Source organism: Pristiophorus japonicus, chromosome 9 (genome assembly GCF_044704955.1).
Source record: "Pristiophorus japonicus isolate sPriJap1 chromosome 9, sPriJap1.hap1, whole genome shotgun sequence".
In the NCBI taxonomy this organism is placed as follows: Eukaryota; Metazoa; Chordata; class Chondrichthyes; family Pristiophoridae; genus Pristiophorus; species Pristiophorus japonicus.
This window is the reverse complement of record NC_091985.1, coordinates 115,503,291-115,529,623: the sequence shown is the minus strand read 5'-3', so window position 1 is coordinate 115,529,623 and position 26,333 is coordinate 115,503,291. Positions and strand designations below refer to the sequence as shown.

The 26,333-nt window shown below is 42.0% G+C and overlaps 1 protein-coding gene across 5 annotated transcripts in view; it reads left to right on the top strand.

The window, feature by feature from the left end:
• The window catches only part of LOC139273181 (utrophin-like), a 476,555-nt gene extending 468,652 nt beyond the window's left edge, over positions 1 to 7,903 (top strand). For 2 of the 5 annotated variants that reach the window (XM_070889725.1, XM_070889724.1), the window contains exons 23-25: positions 2,334 to 2,420; positions 5,589 to 5,611; positions 6,460 to 7,884. In XM_070889725.1, coding sequence (XP_070745826.1) covers positions 2,334 to 2,420; positions 5,589 to 5,611; positions 6,460 to 6,471 — 122 coding nt within the window. In that variant the 3' untranslated portion in view covers positions 6,472 to 7,884. Of the gene's footprint in view, positions 1 to 2,333; positions 2,421 to 5,588; positions 5,612 to 6,459 lie in introns of all 5 variants that reach the window. The other 3 variants (XM_070889722.1, XM_070889723.1, XM_070889721.1) reach the window with 3 other exon arrangements.
• The last annotated feature ends 18,430 nt before the right edge of the window (positions 7,904 to 26,333 follow it).

The window sequence follows — 26,333 nt, the reverse complement described above, 5'->3', positions numbered from 1 at the left end:
TGCTGCACTAGTACAAACTCTCTGCCTATCTGAGTGGTATTTCTGAGATAACTATAAATGCCTATATAAATACAGTATCAGCTGTGGCTCAGTGGGTAGCACTCTCAGCTTTGAATCAGAAGGTTATGGGTTCAGATCCCACTCCAGAGATTTGAGCACAAAAATCCAGGCTTACACTCCAGTGCAGTACTGAGGGAGGTACTATCTTTCAGATGAGACGTTAAACGCTCTCTCAGATGGATGTAAAAGGTCCCATGACACTATTTCGAAGAAGAGCATGGGTGTTATTCCCAGTATCCTGGCCAATATTTATCCCTCAACCAACATAAAAAAACAGATTACCTGGTCATTATTGGGCCTGAAATTCCGATTGAGGTCTTCCCGCGGGCAAACGAGTGAAATAGGGAAAAAAGATGCACACTTACCTGTTGCTGCTGCGCCCGTTCGAACTTCCGAGCCTGAGGCCTCTGGTGACTGTGCGTCACAGCGCGTGCACGTGGAGACGTGCGCAGGCCGGGAGCTGGAGACAGCAGCCAATCAGGTTCGTATATTTTCTCATTCATAGTAATAGGAGTTCCATAACTCCTATTACTATGAATGAGAACCCTACCTCCCCCCCCCACCCAAACACCCAAAAGACAATTTAGAAAAAGAAAATAAACTACATATTTAACATTCATTTAAATTAAAGTTGTTATAAAAAAAATATTTTCCCGACTTTTTAAAAGTTTTTTTAATTAAGCCTTAAAATAAACTTACCGTAGTGGAGAGGGTTTTTAAAAATTAAATGTGTTTTTATAACTTTATTTTAAAATGTTTGTGTATTTTTAAACACTTGCGCCTGTAAAGGTAGGCAATATGCCTGCTTTTTCAGGCGCAAGATTTTAAAGGGCATTTGCAGGGCAAGATATTCGTAAATATCGTAAACCTTGCCCTGCAAGTGTCCTTGCTCCCGATAATGAAGTACTTTTGAAGTGTAGTCACTGTTGTAATGTAGCCAATTTACACACATCACACTCTCACAAACAGCAACATATTGAAATTCCGATGTCCCGGGTCAGTATGAAGTTTCTACAGATATGGGAAGGCATCGGAAAAGCAGGGTGTCAGCGCGCAATGCGTATGCGCTGAAAACCGGCTTTTCCGACCTGTCAAGTTTCTGGCTTGACAGATCTCGCGCATATCGGGAGCAAGGATACTGGCAGGGCAAGGTTTACGATATTTACGAATATCTTGCCCTGCAAATGCCCTTTAAAATCTTGCGCCTGAAAAAGCAGGCATATAGCCTACCTTTACAGGCGCAAGTGTTTAAAAATACACAAACATTTTAAAATAAAGTTATAAAAACACATTTAATTTTTAAAAACCCTCCCTACTACGGTAAGTTTATTTTAAGGCTTAATTAAAAAAACTTTTAAAAAGTCGGGAAAATATTTTTTGTGTGTAAAGCGCTTTGGGACGTCTGATGGTCGTGAAAGGCGCTATATAAATGCAAGTTTTTTTTTTAATAATATAACTTAATTCAAGTTAGCCTTGTCTGGGCTGAATTGAGCATGCCCAAACTTGTTTAATAAATTTCCATAGATTGATGCATTGACAAGTAAGAGAAGGGTTGTTACTCTGCAGTGTTAATAGAGGAACCTCTGGGGTGAGGAGGAATTAATTTGTATGTTAATCCCAGAGATGAAGAATTTTCAGATTACCATAGGTTTTGGAAAGCTAAACAATACCCTTAAATGACAAATTTTGTGACCTTTATAATTGAGCTTCAGAATGTGAGCTGACTGTACAGTGCTTTTCTAAAAGATAAACGAAAGACCTGAATTTATATCATGCCTGTCACGACCACGGGATGTCAGTGTAATGTAGGAAACGCAGCAGCCATTTGCGCACAGCAAGCTCCCACAAACAGCAATATGATGATGACCAGATAATCTGTTTTTAGTTATGTTGATTGAGGGATAAATATTGGCTGGAACACCGGGGAGAACTCCCCTGCTCCTCTTCGAAATAGTGCCGTGGGATCTTTACATCCATCTAAGAGAGCAGACGGGGCATGGTTTTCACCTGTCATCCGAAAGATGGCACCTCTGGCAGTGCAGCATTTTCAGCACTCCATCAGTACTGCACTGGAGTATCAGTCTATATTTTCGTACGCAAGTCTCTAGAGTGGGAAATGAATCCGCAACCTTCTGACTCAGGCGAGAGTGGTACCAACTGAGCCACGGCTGACACGACAAATTAATAAAGGCTCCTTCAGATTAAAGATAGTCGGTTTCATTTTTGTGTGATGGTCTTCTGAATTTCCTGATTTCTGATTGTCCTGATTTCAGATGAATTATTGATCCCACCCCAGGACACAAGTACAGACCTTACAGATGTCATGGAGCAAATCAATAGCTCTTTTCCGGTTTGCAGCCGTAAGTATGCTAATGGCTGTGTTTTATTTATTACACTTGGTTTGTAGTTCTATTATCATCATTTGTGTATATGTTAGAAATTGCTTCAAGTGCTAAAATCCTCATAACCATGACATGTTCCTTAATGATTATTGACTGCATCTGCCCTCACGAGATGCAGAAACTGTCATTTCAGAAAGGAAGTGTAAGCAGTTGCAGTCATTATTAAGCTAGGGTTTAGTGCAGTTTCTCAACCACAGCACATTTTAATATAGTTCTAAACTGTGTGGTTTCTTCCAGGTGCACTATACCTGCACATAACTAAGGGGAAAAAATTGGAGGCATAACTCACCATCAGATGGATAGAAGGCTAAATGCTAAAGTATCCAATTAAAGCTTGCAAAATTGTGCCACTGGTGCTGAATTGTTTACTGTACATCTAAATTAATCTGAACCCAGTTAGCGAGGCCTTCAGATTAATCATGTCAGGTCAGCTGAGTTATTATAAATCAAAAGTTCACAGAGCATAGGTTGTATGTGTCATGGAAGAATTTATTCGTGAGCAGCACAGTGGCAAATGCCACTCAGATCCCAAATTTACCATAATTAGCGCACAGTCCCCAATCATCTGCCACGGTTGTGAGTTGGAAACTTAAGCAAAGCCATGTGTTGCTGATTAATTAGGTACAAACGCTCCACATATTCGGCAGATTTAAACAGACCACCTTCTATTTAGAAATTACACAGCAGCCAAAGAACCTGAAGTATAGACAGATAGTCGCCCACATCACTGAAGTTTGTTTTGCTTTTAGTTTCTTTCCTTCAAATTTAATTTGATTATTTTAAAATTCTGGCTATTAAGTTTGCTATTGCACTCGGTTTTTGTTCCCGAAAGCAGGCAGACGCCACTAAAAGGAGTGTCTCTGTCAGCTGCTGCATTGTCAGTTTAGTCATTTTAATTAGAAATAGAAAATGCTGGAAATACTCCATGTCAGGCAGCATCTGTGGAGAGAGAAACAGAGTTAACATTTCAGGTCGATGATCTTTCAGCAGAATTTTGATTTTTGTATTAGTCATTTTAACTGGTTTTGACAGCTTTTAAGCGAACTTCAGAAATAATCTGTGTTCAGTGCTGGGTTCTGTTTGGAGATAACACACGGGGAACTGGAGATGTGTGATGAGTCAAGAAGGTGTTTTAAATGTCTTCCTTGTTTTAATTTGTCTTTTTGTTTCCTCTCCCTGGTTTGTCACTGTTGGTGATCTGGAACTTATCAGCAATATTTCTCTCTGCTACCCAGAGATGAACCTTTTTTGGTGGGCATTAAATTTAAACAAAAATTAGGTCAATGTTTTGATGAAGGTTTTATTTTTATGAGCAAGGTGTAGACTTAACTGTCTTTGTAAACCTTACAAAAATACTTTTATTCTAAACAGAAGTGCCTCCATCCACTATCAGTGGCAGGACCTTCAGCAGCCTCTGTCCTACTCTTTGGAACATCCTCCCAAAATCCTTCTAGCGCTCTCTTCCTCCCCTCTTCACCTTCTGAAAATGTATCTCTTATATTAAGCTTGCAGATGCCTCTCCTAACTGTTCAACAAAGGCTTCTTGCCTACTTGGAATGTTCTTCATCGTTAAAGCTGCTATAGAAATGCAAGTTGTTTTTATGCATTTTCACTCCTGATCTACCAGTCTCCCACTTAGACCAATCTCCATGAAAACTGCAATTGTGTTCCTTACATACCTTAACCCTTTTGGTGCCAATTTTCCCCAATCTCTGTTTCTCTGTAGTATACCTCTTACCTGCAATAAATTGTTCATATACATTATTTTTAAATTGATCATCAAAAAATTTGACTTTTTTGTAATAATCCTTACCTAAATTAGAAAATACCCGACACATTATTTCAAGGAAACACTGTGTAAATAAAAATATTATTTTGTGTAGCGAGGTATCACTATTGCATTCTGCCTACTTCTTCCAGTTGATCTTACTGCAACCAGCCTGTGGGTAGCATGCACTCCAATATGATTTAGTCATAGGAACAGGAGTAGGCCAGTGTGCCCTTTAGTAACTTGCTCCCATTTACACAACTTATTGTGCTTCCTAATTTATTGTCATCTGCAAACGTGGATATACAACTCTCTGTTCCTTCATCCAAGTCATTGCTATATTTAGTGAAAACCTGAGGCCCCAGTACAGATCCCTGGGGAATACCACTGGTCACATCCTGCCAATTAGAGAACTTTCCCTTTATCCCTACCCTCTGTCTCCTACTTCCCAACCAGTTGCCAACCCACGTCACAAGTCACGTGGTATCTTTCTTGAAACCATACCCATTTTACTCTCCCTCTGGCTGATTATCGCTGCATAATCAAGCCTCTCTTGATTCTCCCTGGAATGGCTACTACCACTGGCAGGAAGGTAAAATTACTGTGTGACAAGTTTGGACAGTCCACATATAAATGTGGACACAGGAATTTATAATGAAAATACAATAATGACCAAAGTGTATGACTTTAAACTAGGGATTGAATTACATTTGTGTGCCCTGGGTCAATTGCTCACCAATTAGAACTGTGAAGGCAAGACAAGTAAAGCTTTAGCCAGGTAATATTAAATTGGGACTTGAGAAGGGAAGAGAGAACAAATTGGAGAACTTTGTACTAGAAAATAGGTTATTCAAAGTGTGAAAGTGTCATTGAAGTTGGGAGTTCCCATCTGTGAAAAGCTGATCAGTTAATGGAAGTTGCAGGGTGTAAAGACTCCCATTTATGTTGTTCAAGAAACATCCTGCCTAATTTTGTATGTCTATTACTCATAAGTTGGCATTATATCACAAACCAAAGTATCACAGTTGAGCTCGACTTTACAGAGTAAGTAGAATTAGACTTCAATAAAGATTACTCCTGAATCAGTTTCCTGCTGACTGGTGAACTATATAAACTTGTGCTTGAAACCAGTGGTGAAGTTTAGAACCCGATCAAGCATGGCTGTTCCGTTATGGCGACATCAATGCTCCCCATTCATTCAGAATCAGAAAGAGGATGTCAAAATGAATTACGATTATTTGTAATTGGGTTTTTAAAAGGGACCCTGATGGTGAGACAGCCTCTCTTTCACTTTACAAGAGTTAGTTAAACCACTGTTTCTAACGTCTGTGTTTTTCGTTCCTCCTATCCAATCACAGCAAGTTTTACTACAAGGCAACAGGTAAGAGTCTTTGAATGTGTTGCGTATAAGAAGTTAGATTTTTTGTGTGGGGTTGGGAAGAGAGGGGGAGGAATTGGTAAGATGCTTCTGTTTGCCCAATCTCATCCAGGCCACTGAGGAAGAAGGAGCAACTGAAGGGCAAATCAACATAGGTAATTTGGAAACACACCACTTTCTGGTTACTGGGTGGTGTTACTAGAGGCCAGGGGTAGATTATTTTCTCATCCTGACCCACAAGCTATGATATTGGGGACATTATTTGGGGACAGAGGGGGAGTTTTGCAGCTACGGTCTACTGAAACAAATAGCAAATTGTTCTGAAAAATTGTAAACCATATCCTGAAGTTTGGTTGTTACAATTTAAAATTTATTCTTGGGATGTGGGCGATGCTGCCAAGGCATTGTTTATTGCCTATCCCTACTTGTCCCCGAGGGCATTAAGCATCAGTCACATAATGTGGGATTGGAGTTACAGACCAGACCAAATGGCACATTCCTTTACCTACAGGACCTTGGTGAACTATTGTTTTTTTACAAATTGTCAGATTTCCACAATTTGCCCTGGTGATTTGAATTCATTTCTGAGTTGCTATTTCAGCACCATAACCACTACACTACGTAACCCTCTTAAATGGTTGTTGACCCCTGGTCTGACAGTCATCTTTGTTCAGAAAAATGCATGGATTCCTAACCATTGGACATGCTAAATTCCCTCTATTTAAGCAAATACTGACACACTTCAGGGCACATTTGCTAAAGATCGGTTTAATGCTGAATGTATCTTCATGTTTGGTTGTAGTGTCTGATTAGGAGCTGAATAATTGTGTGTTTTCTTTTATATCTCACAGGTAATGATGTAACAATATGTTCCCTATAGCAGACACTTGCATTGAGACAACAACTTCCTGTAATGAACAACAGCAGTTGTGAATAATAAGGAAACTGAACGGGACCTTCACTGAAGGAACTCACCTCCGGAGACCCAAAGACTAGTAGTTTTAACTATTATCTGTTCCTCTTTGCTTCTTTTACTATGCAATTGTAAAATAATGAAGTGTAAAATGTTGGAGTCTGAAAAACGTGCCATTATTTGTATAAACATGCAGCAGGGGAGGGGGGGTGCTCTTTCACTTTTTACTACTGGTGTGAGAGAATATTGATGGGACATTCTCAAATTGTGTATGCATTTTATAATGTTTTAAAGAAAATGTCACTTTCTCTAATGCCACCCTCTTAGAAAATAGAGCCTTACTGATGTGTCTCTGAATATTGGATGTATGCCTAAGAAAGTAGCTTATTTTCAGAGTTCTGCCAAAGTCTTGCAAATATGAGAGGGGAAGTATTCTCCTCTTCAGTGTGAATTTTAATGATCTGTGCCCAAGCAAATTTTATGAATAGGATAATTATTTTAATGTATTGTAACAATGTAAAGCCATGACCACCTTTCTACCTCAGACCCTCCTTCCTTCAGTAATGGATCTTACACAATGCATTCTCTTGCATACAAAGCTTTCAATTTCCATCAGACCAAATAGCAAAAGGGTCCAAGTATTTGGTCAGCGGTGACTTGGTGGCATCTCCATTATTTTTGTGCATCCTGTAAAAAAACTTAGTGAGGATCAGCCCAATTTCATACACGTTACCCCCACCCCCCTCTCCGCTGCTCCTTAATGATGTAATTACTGACCATTAGGCAGGCTGCACCACTACACTGTAAACTTTCTTATCCTTTTTAGTTCAATAATTGACAATATATTTTAACATGTAAAGGCAGTGTGTTATCTTATCTAGGTATACAGACTATAATCTTAAATCCTGATCACACCTGATATCACTACATATTTCATTCAAAATAAAGTTCATTTATATAACAAAAAACACAAAATGCCTTTGATTTTCCTCTGCAGCTCCTGCTGTTACTGAGAGTTGCTTTGCGGCTCGGTGTCAAATTTTGTTTGATAATGCTCCTGTGAAGCACCTTGGGACATTATACTACGTTAAAGGTAATATATAAATGCAAGTTGTTGCTTTTTAATGTTTGCAATGTTCTCTTGTGGGTAAGGCAAGGCTTATGGCTATTTTCAAACTAAAATCTGCACTAGTGTTAACATTAAACTTCAAGTAATCAGTCTTGTCTTTAACAAGATACCAGATACCAAAGAAAATCTCCATTGTCTCTTGTTTGTCAACAAGTGTTAAATTCTGGTAATAGTGGGAGGATCTCAGCTCAATCTCAGTATTTACTTGCACTGCTACTTCATTTGTCAAATGGCATGAAGCTACCAATTCACTCCATCAGCTCTGGGTTTCTGCAAACCAGGAGGTGATGTAAACTGTCTTCATAAGAGTAGCTTTGGGCAGTGTCAACTGTAGCTCAGAGGGTAGCACTTTTTTGCCTCTGAGTCAGAAGGTTGTGGGTTCAAGTCCCACTCCAGGGACTCGAGCACAAAAAAAAAATCTAGGCTGACACTCCAGTGCAGTGCTGAGGGAGTGCTTCATTGTCTCTCAGGTGCCGTCTTTTGGATGAGTCGTTAAACCGAGGACCCATCTACTCTCTCAACTGGATGTAAAAGATCCCATATTTCGAAGAAGAGCAGGGGAGTTATCCCCGGTGTGCTGGACAATATTTATCCCTCAATCAACATAAAAACAGTTGGCTGCCGCGTTTCCTACATTACAACACTGACTACACTCCAAAAGAACTTCACTGGCTGTAACGCGCTTTGAGATGTCCGGTGGTCGTAAAAGGCACGATATAAATCCAAGTCTTTCTTTAATAAAATATGATCTAGCAGCAGGGGAAGGGCTACTGAGACTGCAGTCAGCGCCTCCACACCTTTACGCTGTGGAACAAGTTTTTTTAAATTCGTTTCTGGGATGTGGGAATCGCTGGCAAGGCCAGCGTTTATTGCTAATCCCTAATTGCCCTTATAGGTGGTGGTGAGCCGCCGCCTTGAATCGCTGCAGTACATAGGGTGAAGTTACTTCCACAGTGCTGTTAGAGAGTGAGTTCCAGGATCTTGACCTAGTGACAATGAAGTAATGGCGATATGATTCTAAGTCAGGATGGTGTGTGACTAGGTTATCAATTTACAAGTGAGAATTCGCAACACCAATACAAAGAGGTGTTAGTTATAATCTCTCATCCTGCTGTGTAGTTTATGGGTGCTTACGAAATAGATTTAAGTACAAAACTCATTTAGTTGAACTCAACTGGAAAACAATTTTATAAGACAAACTTACATTTAATTGGAGAATTGTTTAATTTTCTCATGATTGGCTGGAATTTAAATTGTATTTGTAAAGCTCTGGAACATACCAGAGCTTTTCCAGGTTACAACGTGCGATCCAAGGTGGTGACTCGCCAAGGCTTCTTCGATAGCACCTCGCAAGCCCGTGACTTCCACAACCACAAAGGCAGCAGGTGCATGAGAGCACCTTCACCTCCAAGTTCCCCTCCAAGTCACAAACCATCCTCACTTGAAAATATATAAACGTTCCTTCATTGTTGCTGGGTCAAAATCCTGGAACTCCCTACCAAACAGCACTGTGGGAGTACCTTCACCACGTGGACTGCGGCAGTTCAAGGCGGCAGCTCATCACCACCGACTCCAGGACAATTAGGGATGGACATTAAATGCTGGCTTTGCCAATAACACCCACATCCCATGAATAAATAAAATATTTTGCATGCTTTCTATCCTTGTTATGACATGGTCTGGGAAGGTAAGCAATTTGTGCTTTAATATGGCGTGTAAGGTGAGGATAAATCTGATAGAAAATGTCACCAAAACTGAAAACAGAATAGGTGTGGTACTCGTGATTTAAGCGTACATCAAAACAAGCAGCATTTAAAGGCTGTTAAATTGCTCTATTTAAATATAACTGGGGAATAGGACATGTAATGTGTGCATATACTAGTTTCAAGGTCCAATATAGGAGCATTGTAGAATAACAGGCTTTAAAATTAGGCTGTAGGATAGTAGGGTACAGATATTATCTTGCGTTAATCTACTTAAAATATATTTAAATGGGGTACACCTCCGCTAAAATATTCCATCCCCTTCCATGACCAATGTCTCTGGCAGAACCAAACTGTTCGATACCTCTCAGATGAATTTCCTATATCCTTTTCATTACCAAGACTGCCTACTTACACCTTTGTAATATCGCTTGTTTTTGTCCCTGCCTCAGATCTTATACTGAAACCCACACCTATGCTTTTTTTTTTACCACTAGACTCGTCTATTCCAATGCTCTCCTGGCTGGCCTCCCACCTTGTACCTTCTATAAACGAGCTCCCCCAAAACACTGCTGTCCATTTCCTAACTCGCGCAAAGTCCCATTCACCCATCACCCCTGTACTCGTTGACTTACATTAGCTCCCAGTCTGGCAATGACTCAATTTTAAAATTCTCATCCTTGTTTTCAAACCCTTCCATGGCTTCGCCCCTCCCTATTTCTGTAAACTTCTCCAGCCCTACAACCCTCCCGAGATTTCTGCGCTCCTCCAACTCTGATCTTTTGCGCATCCCCAATTTCCATCGCTTCCCAATTTCCATCGCTCCATCATTGGTTGCCTTGCCTTCAGCCGCCCAGGTCCTAAACTCTCGAATCCCCTCTCTCCGCCTTTCTTCCTCTTTTTTAAGACACTCCTTAAAAACTACCTCATGGCCAAGCTTTTGGTCAGCTGCCCTAATATCTCCTTATGTGGCTTGATTTGACAATCGCTCCTTGGAACGTTTTGCTACATTAAAGTTGCTATATAAATGCAAGTTTTTGTTCAGCATTGGAAGAGGACAGGATTAGACTGGACTGTGATGCAGTCAAGTCACCTGCCACAGGAGCCTCACATGAACAAAGGTGAGAGGTTGGAGGGTAAGACCGATGCTGGTGAAATATCGTGTCCTAGCAAGCAGTTACTGCCTTTGAGAGAGAATGGGAGGATAATTGGCAAGAAATAATAGCTTGATTTGTTGACATTTACTTACTTTAATTAAGCTGAGTGGGATATTTATATTTATGTCTCTCTAGGGTTAGCTTAACTACTCAAGCATTGCTTTTAAATTAATACTAGGCCAAGTCATGAGACAGGCATGAGTCAGCCATGGCTTAGTGGGTAGCGTTCTTGTCTCTGAGTCAGAAGATTGTTGGTTCAAATCCTACTCCAGAGACTTGAGCACAAAAATCTAACCTGACACTCCCAGTGCGACACTGTCGGACGGGCCGTCTTTCAGATGAGAGGGTAAATCGAGGCCCTATCTAGTCAGGTGGGTGTAAATGATCACATGACACTACTTCGAAGAAGAGCCAGGAAGTTAACCCTGGTGTCCTGGCCAATATTTATTCATCAATCAACATCACTAGAAAACATTATCTGGTTATTATCACATCATTGTTTGTGGGAGCTTGCTGTGTGCACATTGGCTGCCACGTTTCCTACATTACAACAGGGTGACTACAATGCAAAAATATTTCATTGCGTTTGGGACCTCCTGAGGTTGTGAAAGGTGCTGTATAAATGCAAGTCTTTTTATATGCAATTACATACAAATTTGCAGGGTTTTCACGAAGCAGTCGTTTTGTTTCAGTTTCAGTATCAGCAATCTCAATGACGTAAGATTTAGGAATTCGGATTAGAGTAAAAGGTAAGGATTAGATTAAAGATCGGGATGAATTTTATTTGTGGTAGCAACCTTATTTTATTGAAGCGGAGAGTTTAATTGGGGAGACTTCATCATGCAATGGGTTCACTGGGAGATGATATTTTCTGGCATCAAACTCCGACACACGTACCTGTCACAATGTGGATGTAGTACACAAACCTTGGGCTAAAAATTGGATTGGACACAAAAACGGGCGCGGGGATCGCGATGCATGATAGGCCTGTGCTCATTGAAACGATTGCAGGCAACAGCCGATTTTCATGCTGCCTGCTAATTATAAAGATTGCAGCGTTCAGCCCAACACTGAACATGTTGCTGAATACTAAGGAGGGACCCAAGTTTGTGCCAGGCTAGCTCCAATTAAAGCTAGACTCCACTTCTTAAAAGCAGTCTGCATCCCTTAAAGGGGAGGTGCATTCTGCCTGCAGCAACTGCTGGAACTGGTTATGGAGGCAGGTATTATTGAATACTAGCTCAACAGGCCAGAGAAAGGGCTCCAAGATTCTCGAACACAACCCTAGAGGCTGTAATTCAATGGGTGGAAAGGAGGAGGCAGGTCCTCTATCTGCAGGAGACCCTCCAGACATACACTGTGAAGCCAGTGGGAGCAGATAGCTGATGTGGTCAATGCTAGCAGTGCTGCCTCAAGGACCTGGATGCAGTGCTCAAAGAAGTTCAGTGACCTCATACGAGTGGTCAATGTCACTAGCCTCACACTCTGCTCAATGCCCCATCATACACATACCAACAATCTCTATCAATCACGACTTATACCTCACATTCATAGCTTCGCCTCACTCTCACACCCACATCTCACACTTTGCACATACTGTCAACTATTCAACCATGACAGGCACATCACCCAAATCCATTTGAGAAATGATAAAGAAAGCTGGAAAGTGTTATGCTGGACAGTTTATTTTTCCTGGAGAAATATGAAGCTTAAAAATGGTAAATCAACCACTGCAGACTGTTCCTAAATCTTTGTTTTTCCTGTATAATGTTTGTTTAATATCTTCATTCTGTATTTGTTAATAAATCCGATAAGGAGTTTTGGCCTGCAGCAGTTGAGTCAAGAGTGTGAAATTTAACGTCTTCCAGATTGACAGGAGACAAAGTGAGACTGCAGGTGAATTCCAGTGTGCAGTGTTCCTGTAAACGGTAATTGTTGGCCCTGGACCAATGACCTAAAATGTACACTACCTGAAAAACCCGATCACGGGTGCGATGGCCCATTCTTGGTTAGCCTGGTAATATCTCGGAATGAGTTACAATGTTGTCAGAACCCAAACTGTAATAGCACCATTAAGGGATTACAAGTGAGTTTCCCCAGTGTCCTGGTCAACATCTATCCCACACCCAGCACCGCCAAAGGATTAACTGGTAATTCATCTTATTTGCATTTGTGGATGTTTGAAAATTGGTTGCTGCATTTGACAATGAAAAATAAGTGATTGATTGACTTTGAAAACCTTTGGGGTGTCCAGAGGATGTGAAAGGTTCTATATAAATGCAAGTGATTTTTTTTTTCTCTTTATAACATATGAGATGCTATTTTGATTACAACATTATGCAAATCTCACCTCAATTAGATCCACTTACTGCAGGCATAAACCTAGCGCAGTTAAGTTTTTGTCCTAGATTTTTTTTTGCAAAAGCCATTTTGCTTCAGTCGCCGGGTGAGTCATGTTGGAATTTTCAAGCTAGACCAGGTCATGTAAGGGAAGGAAGCAGGCTTTGAGCACATACTGTACATGGGGCAGTGGTCTGGTGTCTGCCTCCATGGAGGAGAGAAACTTGGAAAAGGTGTCCCAACTGTGCCTCGCACTCAGGCATTCTGTTGAGAGTTGAGAGTAACATTGATGGCAGCCTTTGATTAGGCCATGTACCCCATTAATGAATACTAAACATGTTAACCAATTTTAAATAAAAATATAACTCTAAAAGATACTGCAGTAGGTGAATAAAGAATCCCAGCTCTCTCAGCCTTAATATTTTTCTTTCCAGAATAAAGTCTTGATATTATATTTCACATGGCACTTTGGCTTTAAAGAAGATTTTTAAGATGTTCTGAGTTGCTTCCTAATTGTAAGGATTTCACTCCAGCACAAACACACTAATGTTAACGCTATCAATACCTTGGGCATCTTCCCAAAGTGTATAATGGCATAGCACGAATGTCAAGTTAGCATAACTTTGCACCTTGCTGATATCAAAGACTGTGTTTCATTCACCTGCACATCTGCAGCAAAAATGATTGCTAATGGTGTAACTTTTAAGATCCCACAATGGCAACTGTTCTCATTCCTGTTTAATTATTTTTCTATGATCCGAAACTTGGATTTGAGTAAATGCTGGAAACCTTGGTCTGGTACCCAGAGTACAACTGCTACAATCACTCTTGTATCCGATTGGAAATGGAGCTTGCCCGGCTCAATGAACACATGTGACATTGATTTCAGCTCACGTTCTCCAGCACCTGTTCACGGGCTCAGTTTAAATCTCTGTCTTTTGTCTCTTTTGTTCTCCTTGGTTTCTCTCGCTCTGATTTTCCCGTCTCTCTCTGTTCTGCTGCAATCTGTCATATTTCTGTTTTTCTCTCTTCTCTGCTTCTTAAATCTTGATCATTTTGTTCCTCTTTATGCTCTATTGATGCTCCTCTGTGTGTACATGTCATTAACATTCCTTCTGTCCCTGTGCTTGTCTCAAACACTATCTCCATTTCTCTCTCACTGTTACTGTATCTGCTTTGATGCTTGTCTCCCTCAATGTGTTTCTGTGTCTTCCTGTCTTTCTCTGTCCCTCTCATGTGTCTCTCTTTGCCTTACTTGTTTTATGATCACTTAGACCAGTCATTAATCAGCACTGCAAAGTGTTCATCAGACAATCTTTTCAAAATTCAGCTTAGCATATCTCTGCTTTAGATGTCTGCTATTGTTCCTGTTCCCCCTCCAAAACATTCAAAAAAAAAATCTGTCACATCAGTGTAGCCTTTGAGATTCTCTGATTGTCTATTTCATGTACATATCCAAACCATGCCTTTAGCTTATTTTGACTCTTTCCTGCAAGCACTAAGATATTTGAGCTGATTGTTTGATTTGACCATCAGTATCTATGATGGATTGCTGGCATTCCATCCCAAATATCAATCATTTGTTTCTTATTTTAGAGGCACTTTTAAGGTCCACTATGCAGTGTCACACATTTGTTCCAATAATAGACATACTATCAAACAGCTCCAATTTTGTATTTGACTGTCTGCTTTTTCTTATTTTGTGTTAATTTTACTAGAGTCCTAATCTAGATATTTCCCGCTAATTATACCAGATGGTTTGACATTGTACATCTAAGTTCCCTGTGATTTATTAGTGTAAAAGTGCTGACACTCATTATGAGGAAATTCAGTGAGGTCATCCATTAAAGCTTAAATGTGCCATAAAAGCTATTGTGTAGAAGCATTTAATTAATCAATAATTTCAATTGCTAAAAATGCCACTCATTTTCTTTCCAGATAGTTGCTATATTTATTCCATAGTTAAAACAAAATACTAATGAAGTGCGATTGACACAAACTAACACTGCTCCCTGTGATCTATTTATAGTTTAATAAACCTTTGACAGCTGAATCACTCCTGTGGTTTTCAGAAAGTGCATTGTTAGTGTTGTCCCAGGCAGTGCATAATATTTGTGCTCAAGTGTCTAGCTAGCACTACCCAAGCTATTTATTGGCTCCAGGTCTGTATTGGGGGCTGGGGGTGGGGGGAGGGGGGTTGGTGCTGGATACTTGGCAACACTTAAAGGCAGTCACCACCTCTTAAAGGGAGGTGCATTCTGGCTGCAGATACCAGGGGGGAAACTTGGGAATAGAGAGATGGCTGCAGCAAGCACTGAGGACACTGAGGTTTCCCGATGCTGCCTTGTTGGCCCTGGTGCAGGCAGAGAACAGGAGGTTGGAGATCCTCATCCCCTCAGGGCAGAAAGCTGTCCGGATCACTGAGGCGGTCAATGCCAGGAACTTACCTCCAAGGGCAATGCCGGAAAAAATTCAATGACCTCACCAGAGTTGTCAAGATAAGAACACTGCTTTTCTACTCTCTGCTCACAATTCCTCCCTTCCATCCTCACTGCTCACAATACTCCCTCCCCTCTTCCCTTCACGTTCCTATAATCACTGCACCACACTTCACTGAACTTCCTTCTCATACCACGACTGCAACCCTCACTTTCCCTTACATCTGACATTCTCCATACCAGTTTCTCAACCATGATGGGCATATTTTCTAAACACCTTAAGACTGTCACTAACGTATTCCCTTCTTCCTTGCAGAAGAAGGTCGCCCACAATCAGACAGCACATTACCAGCAGAGGAGGCTGAGCCCACCTGTTACCTTCTCCCCCCTTGAGGAAAATGTGCTCGCCGTCGTGACTGACAATGTGGGAGGAGATGTCATGCAGGGTTTCTTCACACCATATACTCTTTTTCTCTTCTCACTTTTCTCTCACCCTTCACACTCTGCATGACAAACTGCAGATGTTTTCACCAGCCACTGTTCACTCTCTGCACTCTCTCATACTAAAAGCTAATCCTTGACCCTCTCTTTCATTTCAAGTGCTGAAAATATGGACGCCCCTCAGCCAGTGGAGGAAGAGGCCAATCTTCCTGAAAATACAGCGTCATTCAATCTGACTCACGCAAGCACCAGCTCAGAGACTCATGCAGACTTTAGAGGCTAGGCTAAAGAGGAAGTCTTCATGTGGTAAATCACTGGGCACAAGTCTGCAGGAGCCAGGACAGGGTGATAAGACATCACAAGTAGCAGGTCGGTGAAGGGAGAGATAAAATACTAGCTGTGCTGCAGAGGACTCAGATACTGACTTCAAGGATGCAGCCCACAGAAGGCGGCTGATGGACATATATCAGGAAATACTTGGTGCATTGGGTAGCCTTCATACAATGTTGCAGAGCATAGAGAAGTCCACCTCCAACTTGTGTAAAGGCTTCTCCCAGAGCATTCAGTCCAACATGGACCGAGTGGGCAGCTCCATCAACAGGACTATGATGGCTACAGTCATGGAGCCTCTCCTGAGCTCTCACAACTGCCATAGAAGCTCAGGCGGCTGTTGCCAAGGTTTCAGAGCGTCACGTCACTGCTGCACTCTGTTTTTGCACAGAACTGCAGGAGTGCTGAGGCCCAGTCCCAGGCCGAAAGACTACAGTCTGCAGCCAAACCCTCAATGCCCAGAGCTGCTCGAGATTGCCCACCATGGCCATCTGGTGTCCTCAGTGGAAGCTCAGCGGCCTCTCAGCATCCATACTGCAGCCACTGGGGAGACACTTTGTAGGAACACTAGGATAGGGAAGGGAGCACACAAACAGGCACTCAGGGCTGGCACAAGGATGGTTCATCACTATTTCTGTTCAGTTAGAAATAGAATTGCTTTGTTTGATGAATTTGTTTTTTGTTCTGGATTTGATGTTGGTGTTTATATTTTAGTGAAGTGAGAGCAGGACCTATAAGGCTGGACTGAATAAAGGCAATCAGCTGGTGGTGGTAAGGACAGTGGTGGTGATGATGTGACTGTTGGTGTATTGAGGATGGGAGGGTTGGTTCAAGTGAAGCTCTTGGAGAGTTCTGGCAGCTCGGGGCACTGGTGGTTGATGCGTCTCCTGCTCTTCCTCCTCTTCATTCTCCTGCTGCATTTCTTGTTGGCCAGGTGGCAGTGAGGGCTTGTCTCTCATTATTGCAAAATTATGGAGCAGGCAGCAGACAACCACAAGTCTGGATATCTGCTCAGGGGTGTACTGCAAAGCTCCTCTGCAATGGTCTAGGCATCACAAGCGTTACTTGAGCATGCTGATTGTTCGGTCACATCTCTTGTGTGGCATGACTCACATGCGGAGGGAATATCCCTCATCACCCAGTAACCAACCTGTAACCTGACAGTCTGGCTAGATCAAAGGTGGCGGAGTGGGCTGGTGCAAGATGAATGAGTTACGACTGCTGCTGGAATAGTGGACATAAACCTGCATGATGTGCTACCTGTGGTCGCAAACTAGCTGTTGGTTGAGGGAGTGGAATCACTTTCGATTGATAAAGATGCCTGGCTGGTTATGAGGAACAAGCAAGGCAATGTGGTGAGGTCTATAGCACCTTGGACCCTGGGGAAGCCTGCCATGTGGGTGAAGTCTAGTGCTCTCTTGTAATGCTTCAGTCTATCCATGGGGAATGAAATGCAAGTGTTTCTCTTGGTGCAGAGAACTTCGGTCACCTCCCTGATACAGTGGTGGACTGCAAACTGGGAGATATTGCTAATGTCACCTGCTGCAAAGAGCCCGTGGCATAAAAGTTAAGGGCCATGGTGACCTTGACAACCAGTGATGCAGGTCAAGGATTTGAAGCCATTTGTTTCTTTACTCCTTTTTTTTTCCTGCTCCCCCTTTCCCAAAGTGTTGGATCCTTAGACATGGTTGCCTGTTACCAGAGGAGCATTATTCACATGTGGGCCTCAGCAGTGAGTGTCATCAGGCTTTCAAGTGCAAGGTGATCCTGATCCTATCCTCACCCAATGCTACACAGACACACTTACAGAAGAGAGCCTCCTGGGTAGTGATCAGGACACTGCACCTTGGCTGATCTTTTAAGCTGAGAGAATATATCACATTAAATGTAATACAGCATGAGACCAGGACATTTACATGGAAATGAACATAAAATGAATTGATGGTGAAAAGGTTGCTGAGTTTTTCCAATATTTTCTGTTTGGTAATTTTTAAATAATAATCACGCCATAAAATTATCAGTATAATTGTACTGTATTCCCAAGAAAAATCAAAGTATCACCTTAATCCATTACCAATGTAAAAAGAAAATCAATTTACCTAGAGCACTAAACCTGATGACAGCTGTTTCACAGGTTCCTTGGTGGAGGCAATGCAGCCTCTGATTGATCATATCAATAAATCTTTCTCTTAATTTTAATAACAAAAATCACGCTTATGTTTTTATCTGAGCAAATTGCTCATATTTTGCAAATCAATATCACAAGCTACCATTCATTTTAAGATGATTTATTTGTTATACCATTTTGATTATATGTTAACCCTTGAGGAATAAAATATTTGCTGTCTGTATATCCCCCCCAGTGATATGATTATCTTTAATGTAATTTTGAATATTATAGAATGAGAGTAATGAGCAAAGTTGAGACTGTGCTGCTCAAGGGGATATCAAGCTTGTTATTCAGGGAGGATTTTGTTTGCATGTGACTGATGAATGCTTAATTTGACTCAGTCTTGTGACTGGAACAGGAAAAGATGCTCTTCAAGAAAAAAATTAAACCCATACAAACATGCAGGAAATGTGATGGGTCATCATCATCATCATAGACAATCCCTCGAAGCGAGGAAGACTTGCTTCCACTCTTAAAATAAGTCCTTAGGTAGCTGAACAGTCCAATTTGAGAGCCGCAGTCCATGTTATAGGTGGGACAGATAGTCGTTGAGGGAAAGATGCACTTCCTCCACTTAGGGTGATCTTTGGCCGAGATATTCCTCCTCACACAACCAGATACTCAAACCTGGCGGCCACAAGGTGGAAGACTGCAACATTGCGAGGCTTTGAATTCTGTTGGAAAGGAAAGCAGCAGCCGATAACAGATACCAGTCAAATTGTAAACCTATGAAAAAATTTATGATTTTGCTGCAAATAGTGAACAGAACAGAACAGAATAGTGAGAGCTGTGGAAGCTGGGACTTCCAGAAGGCATTTGACAAGGCGCCACATAAAAGATTACTGCACAAGATAAAAGTTCACGGGGTTGGGGCTAATATATTGGTATGGATAGAGGATTGGCCAACTAACAGAAAACAGAGAGTCGGGATAAATGGTTCATTCTCTGGTTGGAAACCAGTAACTAGTGGGGTGCCACAGGGATCAGTGCTGGGACTCCAATTATTTACAAATCTGTATTAACGACTTGGAAGAAGGGACTGAGTGTAATGTTGCCATGTTTGCTGACGATACAAAGATGGGAGGAAAAGCAATGTGTGACGAGGACACAAAACACCTACAAAAGGACATGGACAGGCTAAGTGAGTGGGCAAAAATTTGGCAGATGGAGTATAATGTTAGAAAGTGAGAGGTCATGCACTTTGGCAGAAAAAATCAAAGAGCAAGTTATTATTTAAATGGAGAAAGATTGCAAAGTGTGCTGCAGTACAACAAGACCTGGAGGTACTTGTGCATGAAACACAAAAGGTTAGTATGCAGATACAGCAAGTGATCAGGAAGGCCAATGGAATCTTGGCCTTTATTGCAAAGGGGATGGAATATAAAAACAGAAAGTCTTGCTACAGTTATACAGGGTATGGGTGAGGCCACACCTGGAATACTGCATTCAGTTTTGGTTTCCAGATTTACGAAAGGAGGCAGTTCAGAGAAGTTTCACAAGGTTGATTCCAGAGATGAGTGGGTTGACTTATGAGGAAAGGTTGAGTAGGTTGGGACTCTATTCATTGGAATTCAGAAGAATGAGAGGTGATCTTTTCGAAACGTATAAGATTATGAGGGGACTTGATGAGGTGGATGCAGCGAGGATGTTTTCACTGATGGGGGAGACTAGAACTAGAGTGCATAATCTTAGAATAAGGGGCCGCCTATTTAAAACTGAGATAAGGAGAAATTTCTTCCTCAGAGGGTTGTAAATCTGTGGAATTTGCTGCCTCAGAGAGCTGTGGAAGATGGGACATTGAATAAATTTAAGACAGAAATAGACAGTTTCTTAAATGATAAGGGGTTATGGGAAGCGGGCAGGGAAATGGAGCTGAGTCTGTGATCAGATCAGCCATGATCTTATTGAATGACGGAGCAGGCTCGAGGGGCCTTATGGTCTACTCCTGTTCCTATTTCTTATGTTCTTATTAGAAGGGAGCTTCACCCTCTTGCCTGCTTTACTTTGGTAAAAGTGTGCTCCATGTAATTTGTGTCTACCTTGCCTCCATCTAACAGTATATAGAGTTCGGACGCGTAGTGGAACAGACAACTCGAGACAAAAGATTTCAAGGTAACTTTACTTTACTTAAAATCAATCTATCATACAAGCAAGTACAAACATACGTATTAACACCAGTAAGTGAACAGTTCGGCGGTGACTAGTCGGCCCTTTTTTCTGTGCAACCAATCAAGTCACCCTACTCACTGCAGCAGCTCCAAGCGTTTTTCTAACTGTGTCTTTTATACCCAAAACTTGGCAGGCCTCTCAATGCATACATGTTTTAGACCACGTTGGCTATTGTTCAATCATTGGCATCTCTTCTGTCTCAAACCACCTTGACTATTGTTCAATCATTTTACAACAGCTTAAAGGTTTGTTTTGAGGAACTCGCGAGGTCATGCAGATTGTCCCAACGGTAGATTTGTAAACCGCAGCAGTTCTATCTTTACAGCGTTTGCCCAGCAACATGGCAACTTAGCCTCTCAAAGCATGCTGGTACATCAAATTCAGTCAAATTACAATGAACAGCGCACTTCTTACACCCAATGGTTGGATTCCAGAGAAGCACTACCACTGGTCATGTCGATATCAATAGCTTTGATGACCTGCACATTTGGCTGGCGGACATTTGAATAAGGGGGAGTAAAAAAATACCACTGACAAGTTAAAAACATGCAATTAAATTGGAAGAGAATATTGGCAGTAGTAAAGTTAGCCATTTATCAACTGATTTTGCTAACTGCCAGGCAGAGGTGCTTTTGTAAAAGGAGGAAGAGAAAATAAAAGTACAAATTATGATCCCTTTACAGGAATGCATTGGAAGCAGAATGAGCCATTCCTAACTTTTCATGCCACAGAATTTTTAGTGGGAGATATGTTTACACTTACTGGTGTCTCTCTGTCTTTTCATCAGAGAGATGGAACAAATATCTGTGCAGAATCCCCCTGCTGTGACATGGTGAATTTCCATATCAGAAATCCTGTCAGTAGTAATATTTGTCCAAAAACAATTATCCAAGCATGTTCCAGATTTCCACTACCCTTTGTGTGGAAAAAATGCTTTCTAATTTCACTCCTAAATGGCCAGCCCTAATTTTAAGATTGTGGCCCCTTGTTCTGGTAGAGGAAATATAGAAGTTCCACGTTAGGCAAGAAGAGATAATGAGGCCAAGGACATCAACACATGAAGAAGGACTGAGGATGGAGCTGTTGCACCAACCCTCCCCCATCACAATTCCTCAGGCTGTAAAGGCAGTGTGTAGTGGAGCCATATGTTGTAGAAGTTTGATGATCTGAGCTAAAGGCTGAAGCTAAGCATGCTATCTTTGGTCTCAGTAATGCAGAACTAGTGAGGGGAAATATCATCCAAGGTTACCGTTCCTAATCACTCTATGCCAGGAGTGGCAAATGTAATTATGAGGAGAGACTTGAGATACTGGGACTATTCTCACTGGAACAGGGAAGGCCAAGAGTAGGTTTAAGAGAGGGTTTTAAAATTATGAAAGATTTTGATAGGGAATAGGAAGAGACTATTTCAGCTGCGGAACCAGAAACAAGGGGTTATCCATTTAAAATTTACTCTAATAGAGGGATGAGAAATGTCTTTACACAGAGGGGTTTTGGAGCATGGAATGCTTTGCCACAGGATGTGGTTGAGTCAGAGACTATTGCATCTTTTGAGGGAAAATTGGATAAATATTTGAAGCAGAGGAAGATACAGAGCTTAAGGGAAAAGGGCAGGGCGGTGGGATTTGTTTTGGATTGTTTTAGCTAAGAGCATAAGAAATAAGAGCAGGAGTGGGGCATTTGGCCCCTCAAGCCTGCTCCGCCATTCACTATCATGGCTGATCTGATCATGGACTCAGCTCCACTTCCCTGCCCGCTCTCCATAAATCTTTACTCCCTTATCGCTCAAAAATCTGTCTATCTCCACCTTAAATATATTCAATGACCCAGCCTCCACTGCTCTCTGGGGCAGAGAATTCCATAGATTTACAACCTTCTGAGAGAAGAAATTTCTCCTCATCTCAGTTTTAAATAGATGGTCCTCTTATTCTATGTCCCCTAGTTTTAGTTTCCCCTGTGAGTGGAAATATCCTCTCTGCATCCACCTTGTCAAGCCCCATCATTATCTTATAAGTTTCAATAAGATCACCTCTCATTCTTCTGAACTCCAATGTGTATGGGCCCAACCTACTCAACCTATCCTCATAAGTCAACCTCATCATCTCCAGAATCAACCCAGTGAACCTTGTCTGAACGGCCTCCAATGCAAGTATATCCTTCTTTAAAAACGGAGACCAAAACTGTACGCAGTACTCCAGGTGTGGCCTCACCAATACCCTGTACAGTTGTAGCAAGACTTCTCTGCTTTTATACTCTATCCCCCTTGCAATAAAGGCCAACATTCCATTTGCCTTCCTGATTACTTGCTATACCTGCATACTAACTTTTTGTGTTTCATGCACAAGGATCCCCAGGTCATAGAAACATAGAAACATAGAAAATAGGTGCAGGAGTAGGCCATTCGGCCCTTCTAGCCTGCACCGCCATTCAATGAGTTCATGGCTGAACATGCAACTTCAGTACCCCATTCCTGCTTTCTCGCCATACCCCTTGATTCCCCTAGTAGTAAGGACCTCATCTAACTCCTTTTTGAATATATTTAATGAATTGGCCTCAACAACTTTCTGTGGTAGAGAATTCCACAGGTTCACCACTCTCTGGGTGAAGAAATTCCTCCTCATCTCGGTCCTAAATGGCTTCCCCCTTATCCTTAGACTGTGTCCCCTGGTTCTGGACTTCCCCAACATTGGGAACATTCTTCCTGCATCTAACCTGTCTAACCCCGTCAGAATTTTAAACGTTTCTATGAGGTCGCCTCTCATTCTTCTGAACTCCAGTGAATACAAGCCCAGTTGATCCAGTCTTTCTTGATAGGTCAGTCCCGCCATCCCGGGAATCAGTCTGGTGAACCTTCGCTGCACTCCCTCAATAGCAAGAATGTCCTTCCTCAGGTTAGGAGACCAAAACTGTACACAATACTCCAGGTGTGGCCTCACCACTGCCCTGTACAATTGTAGCAACACCTCCCTGCCCTTGTACTCAAATCCCCTCGCTATGAAGGCCAACATGCCATTTGCTTTCTTAACCGCCTGCTGTACCTGCATGCCAACCTTCAATGACTGATGTACCATGACACCCAGGTCTCTTTGCACCTGCCCTTTTCCTAATCTGTCACCATTCAGATAATAGTCTGTCTCTCTGTTTTTACCACCAAAGTGGATAACCTCACATTTATCCACATTATACTTCATCTGCCATGCATTTGCCCACTCACCTAACCTATCCAAGTCGCTCTGCAGCCTCATAGAATCCTCCTTGCAGCTCACACTGCCACCCAACTTAGTGTCATCCGCAAATTTGGAGATACTACATTTAATCCCCTCGTCTAAATCATTAATGTACAGTGTAAACAGCTGGGGCCCCAGCACAGAACCCTGCGGCACCCCACTAGTCACTGCCCGCCATTCTGAAAAGTCCCCATTTACTCCTACTCTTTGCTTCCTGTCTGACAACCAGTTCTCAATCCATGTCAGCACACTACCCCCAATCCCATGTGCTTTAACTTTGCACATTAATCTCTTGTGTGGGACTTTGTCGAAAGCCTTCTGAAAGTCCAAATATACCACATCAACTGGTTCTCCCTTGTCCACTCTACTGGAAACATCCTCAAAAAATTCCAGAAGATTTGTCAAGCATGATTTCCCTTTCACAAATCCATGCTGACTTGGACCTATCATATTACCTCTTTCCAAATGCGCTGCTATGACATCCTTAATAATTGATTCCATCATTTTACCCACTACCGATGTCAGGCTGACCGGTCTGTAATTCCCTGTTTTCTCTCTCCCTCCTTTTTTAAAAAGTGGGGTTACATTGGCTACCCTCCACTCCATAGGAACTGATCCAGAGTCAATGGAATGTTGGAAAATGACTGTCAATGCATCCACTATTTCCAAGGCCACCTCCTTAAGTACTCTGGGATGCAGTCCATCAGGCCCTGGGGATTTATCGGTCTTCAATCCCATCAATTTCCCCAACACAATTTCCCGACTAATAAGGATTTCCCTCAGTTCCTCCTCCTTACTAGACCCTCCGACCCCTTTTATATCCGGAAGGTTGTTTGTGTCCTCCTCAGTGAATACCGAACCAAAGTACTTGTTCAATTGGTCCGCCATTTCTTTGTTCCCCGTTATGACTTCCCCTGATTCTGACTGCAGGGGACCCACGTTTGTCTTTACTAACCTTTTTCTCTTTACATATCTATAGAAACTTTTGCAATCCGTCTTAATGTTCCCTGCAAGCTTCTTCTCGTACTCCATTTTCCCTGCCCTAATCAAACCCTTTGTCCTCCTCTGCTGAGTTCTAAATTTCTCCCAGTCCCCGGGTTCTCTGCTATTTCTGGCCAATTTGTATGCCACTTCCTTGGCTTTAATGCTATCCCTGATTTCCCTTGATAGCCACGGTTGAGCCACCTTCCCTTTTTTATTTTTACGACAGACAGGAATGTACAATTGTTGTAGTTCATCCATGCGGTCTCTAAATGTCTGCCATTGCCCATCCACGGTCAACCCCTTCAGTATCATTCGCCAATCTATCCTAGCCAATTGACGCCTCATACCTTCAAAGTTACCCTTCTTTAAGTTCTGGACCATGGTCTCTGAATTAACTGTTTCATTCTCCATCCTAATGCAGAATTCCACCATATTATGGTCACTCTTCCCCAAGGGGCCTCGCACAACGAGATTGCTAATTAATCCTCTCTCATTACACAACACCCAGTCTAAGATGGCCTCCTGCCTAGTTGGTTCCTCGACATATTGGTCTAAAAAACCATCCCTTATGCACTCCAGGAAATCCTCCTCTACCGTATTGCTTCCAGTTTGGTTAACCCAATCTATGTGCATATTAAAGTCACCCATTATAACTGCTGCACCTTTATTGCACGCACCCCTAATTTCATGTTTGATGCCCTCCCCAACATCACTACTACTGTTTGGAGGTCTGTACACAACTCCCACTAACGTTTTTTCTCCTTTGGTATTCTGCAGCTCTACCCATATAGATTCCACATCATCCAAGCTAATGTCCTTCCGAACTATTGCCTTAATTTGCTCCTTAACCAGCCATGCTACCCCACCTCCTTTTCCTTTTATTCTATCTTTCCTGAATGTTGAATATCCCTGGATGTTGAGTTCCCAGCCCTGATCATCCTGGAGCCACGTCTCCGTAATCCCAATCACATCATATTTGTTAACATCTATTTGCACAGTTAATTCATCCACTTTATTGCGGATACTCCTTGCATTAAGACACAAAGCCTTCAGGCTTGTTCTTTTAACACCCTTTGTCCTTTTAGAATTTTGCTGTACAGTGGCCCTTTTTGTTCTTTGCCTTGGGTTTCTCTGCCCTCCACTTTTCCTCATCTCCTTTCTGTCTTTTGCTTTTGCCTCCTTTTTGTTTCCCTCTGTCTCCCTGCATTGGTTCCCATCCCCCTGCCATATCAGTTTAAATCCTCCCCAACAACACTAGCAAACACTCCCCCTAGGACATTGGTTCCGGTCCTGCCCAGGTGCAGACCGTCCGGTTTGTACTGGTCCCACCTCCCCCAGAACCGGTTCCAATGCCCCAGGAATTTGAATCCCTCCCTGTTGCACCACTGCTCTGTAGTGCAACACTTTGCAATGTTTCTCCATTTAAATTATAATTTGTTTTTCTATTATTTCTGCCAAAGTGGATAACCTCACATTTTCCCACATTATACTTCATCTGCCAAATTTTTTGCCCACTCACTTAGCCTGTCTATATCCCTTTGCAGATTATTTGTGTCCTCCTCACAATTTGCTTTCCCACCCATCTTTGTATCATCAGCAAACGTGGCAACATTACACTCGGACCCTTCATCCAAGTCATTAAATAGTTGAGGACCCAGCACCGATCCCTGCGGCACCGCACAAGTCACTGTTTGCCAACCGGAAAATGACCCATTTATCCCAAC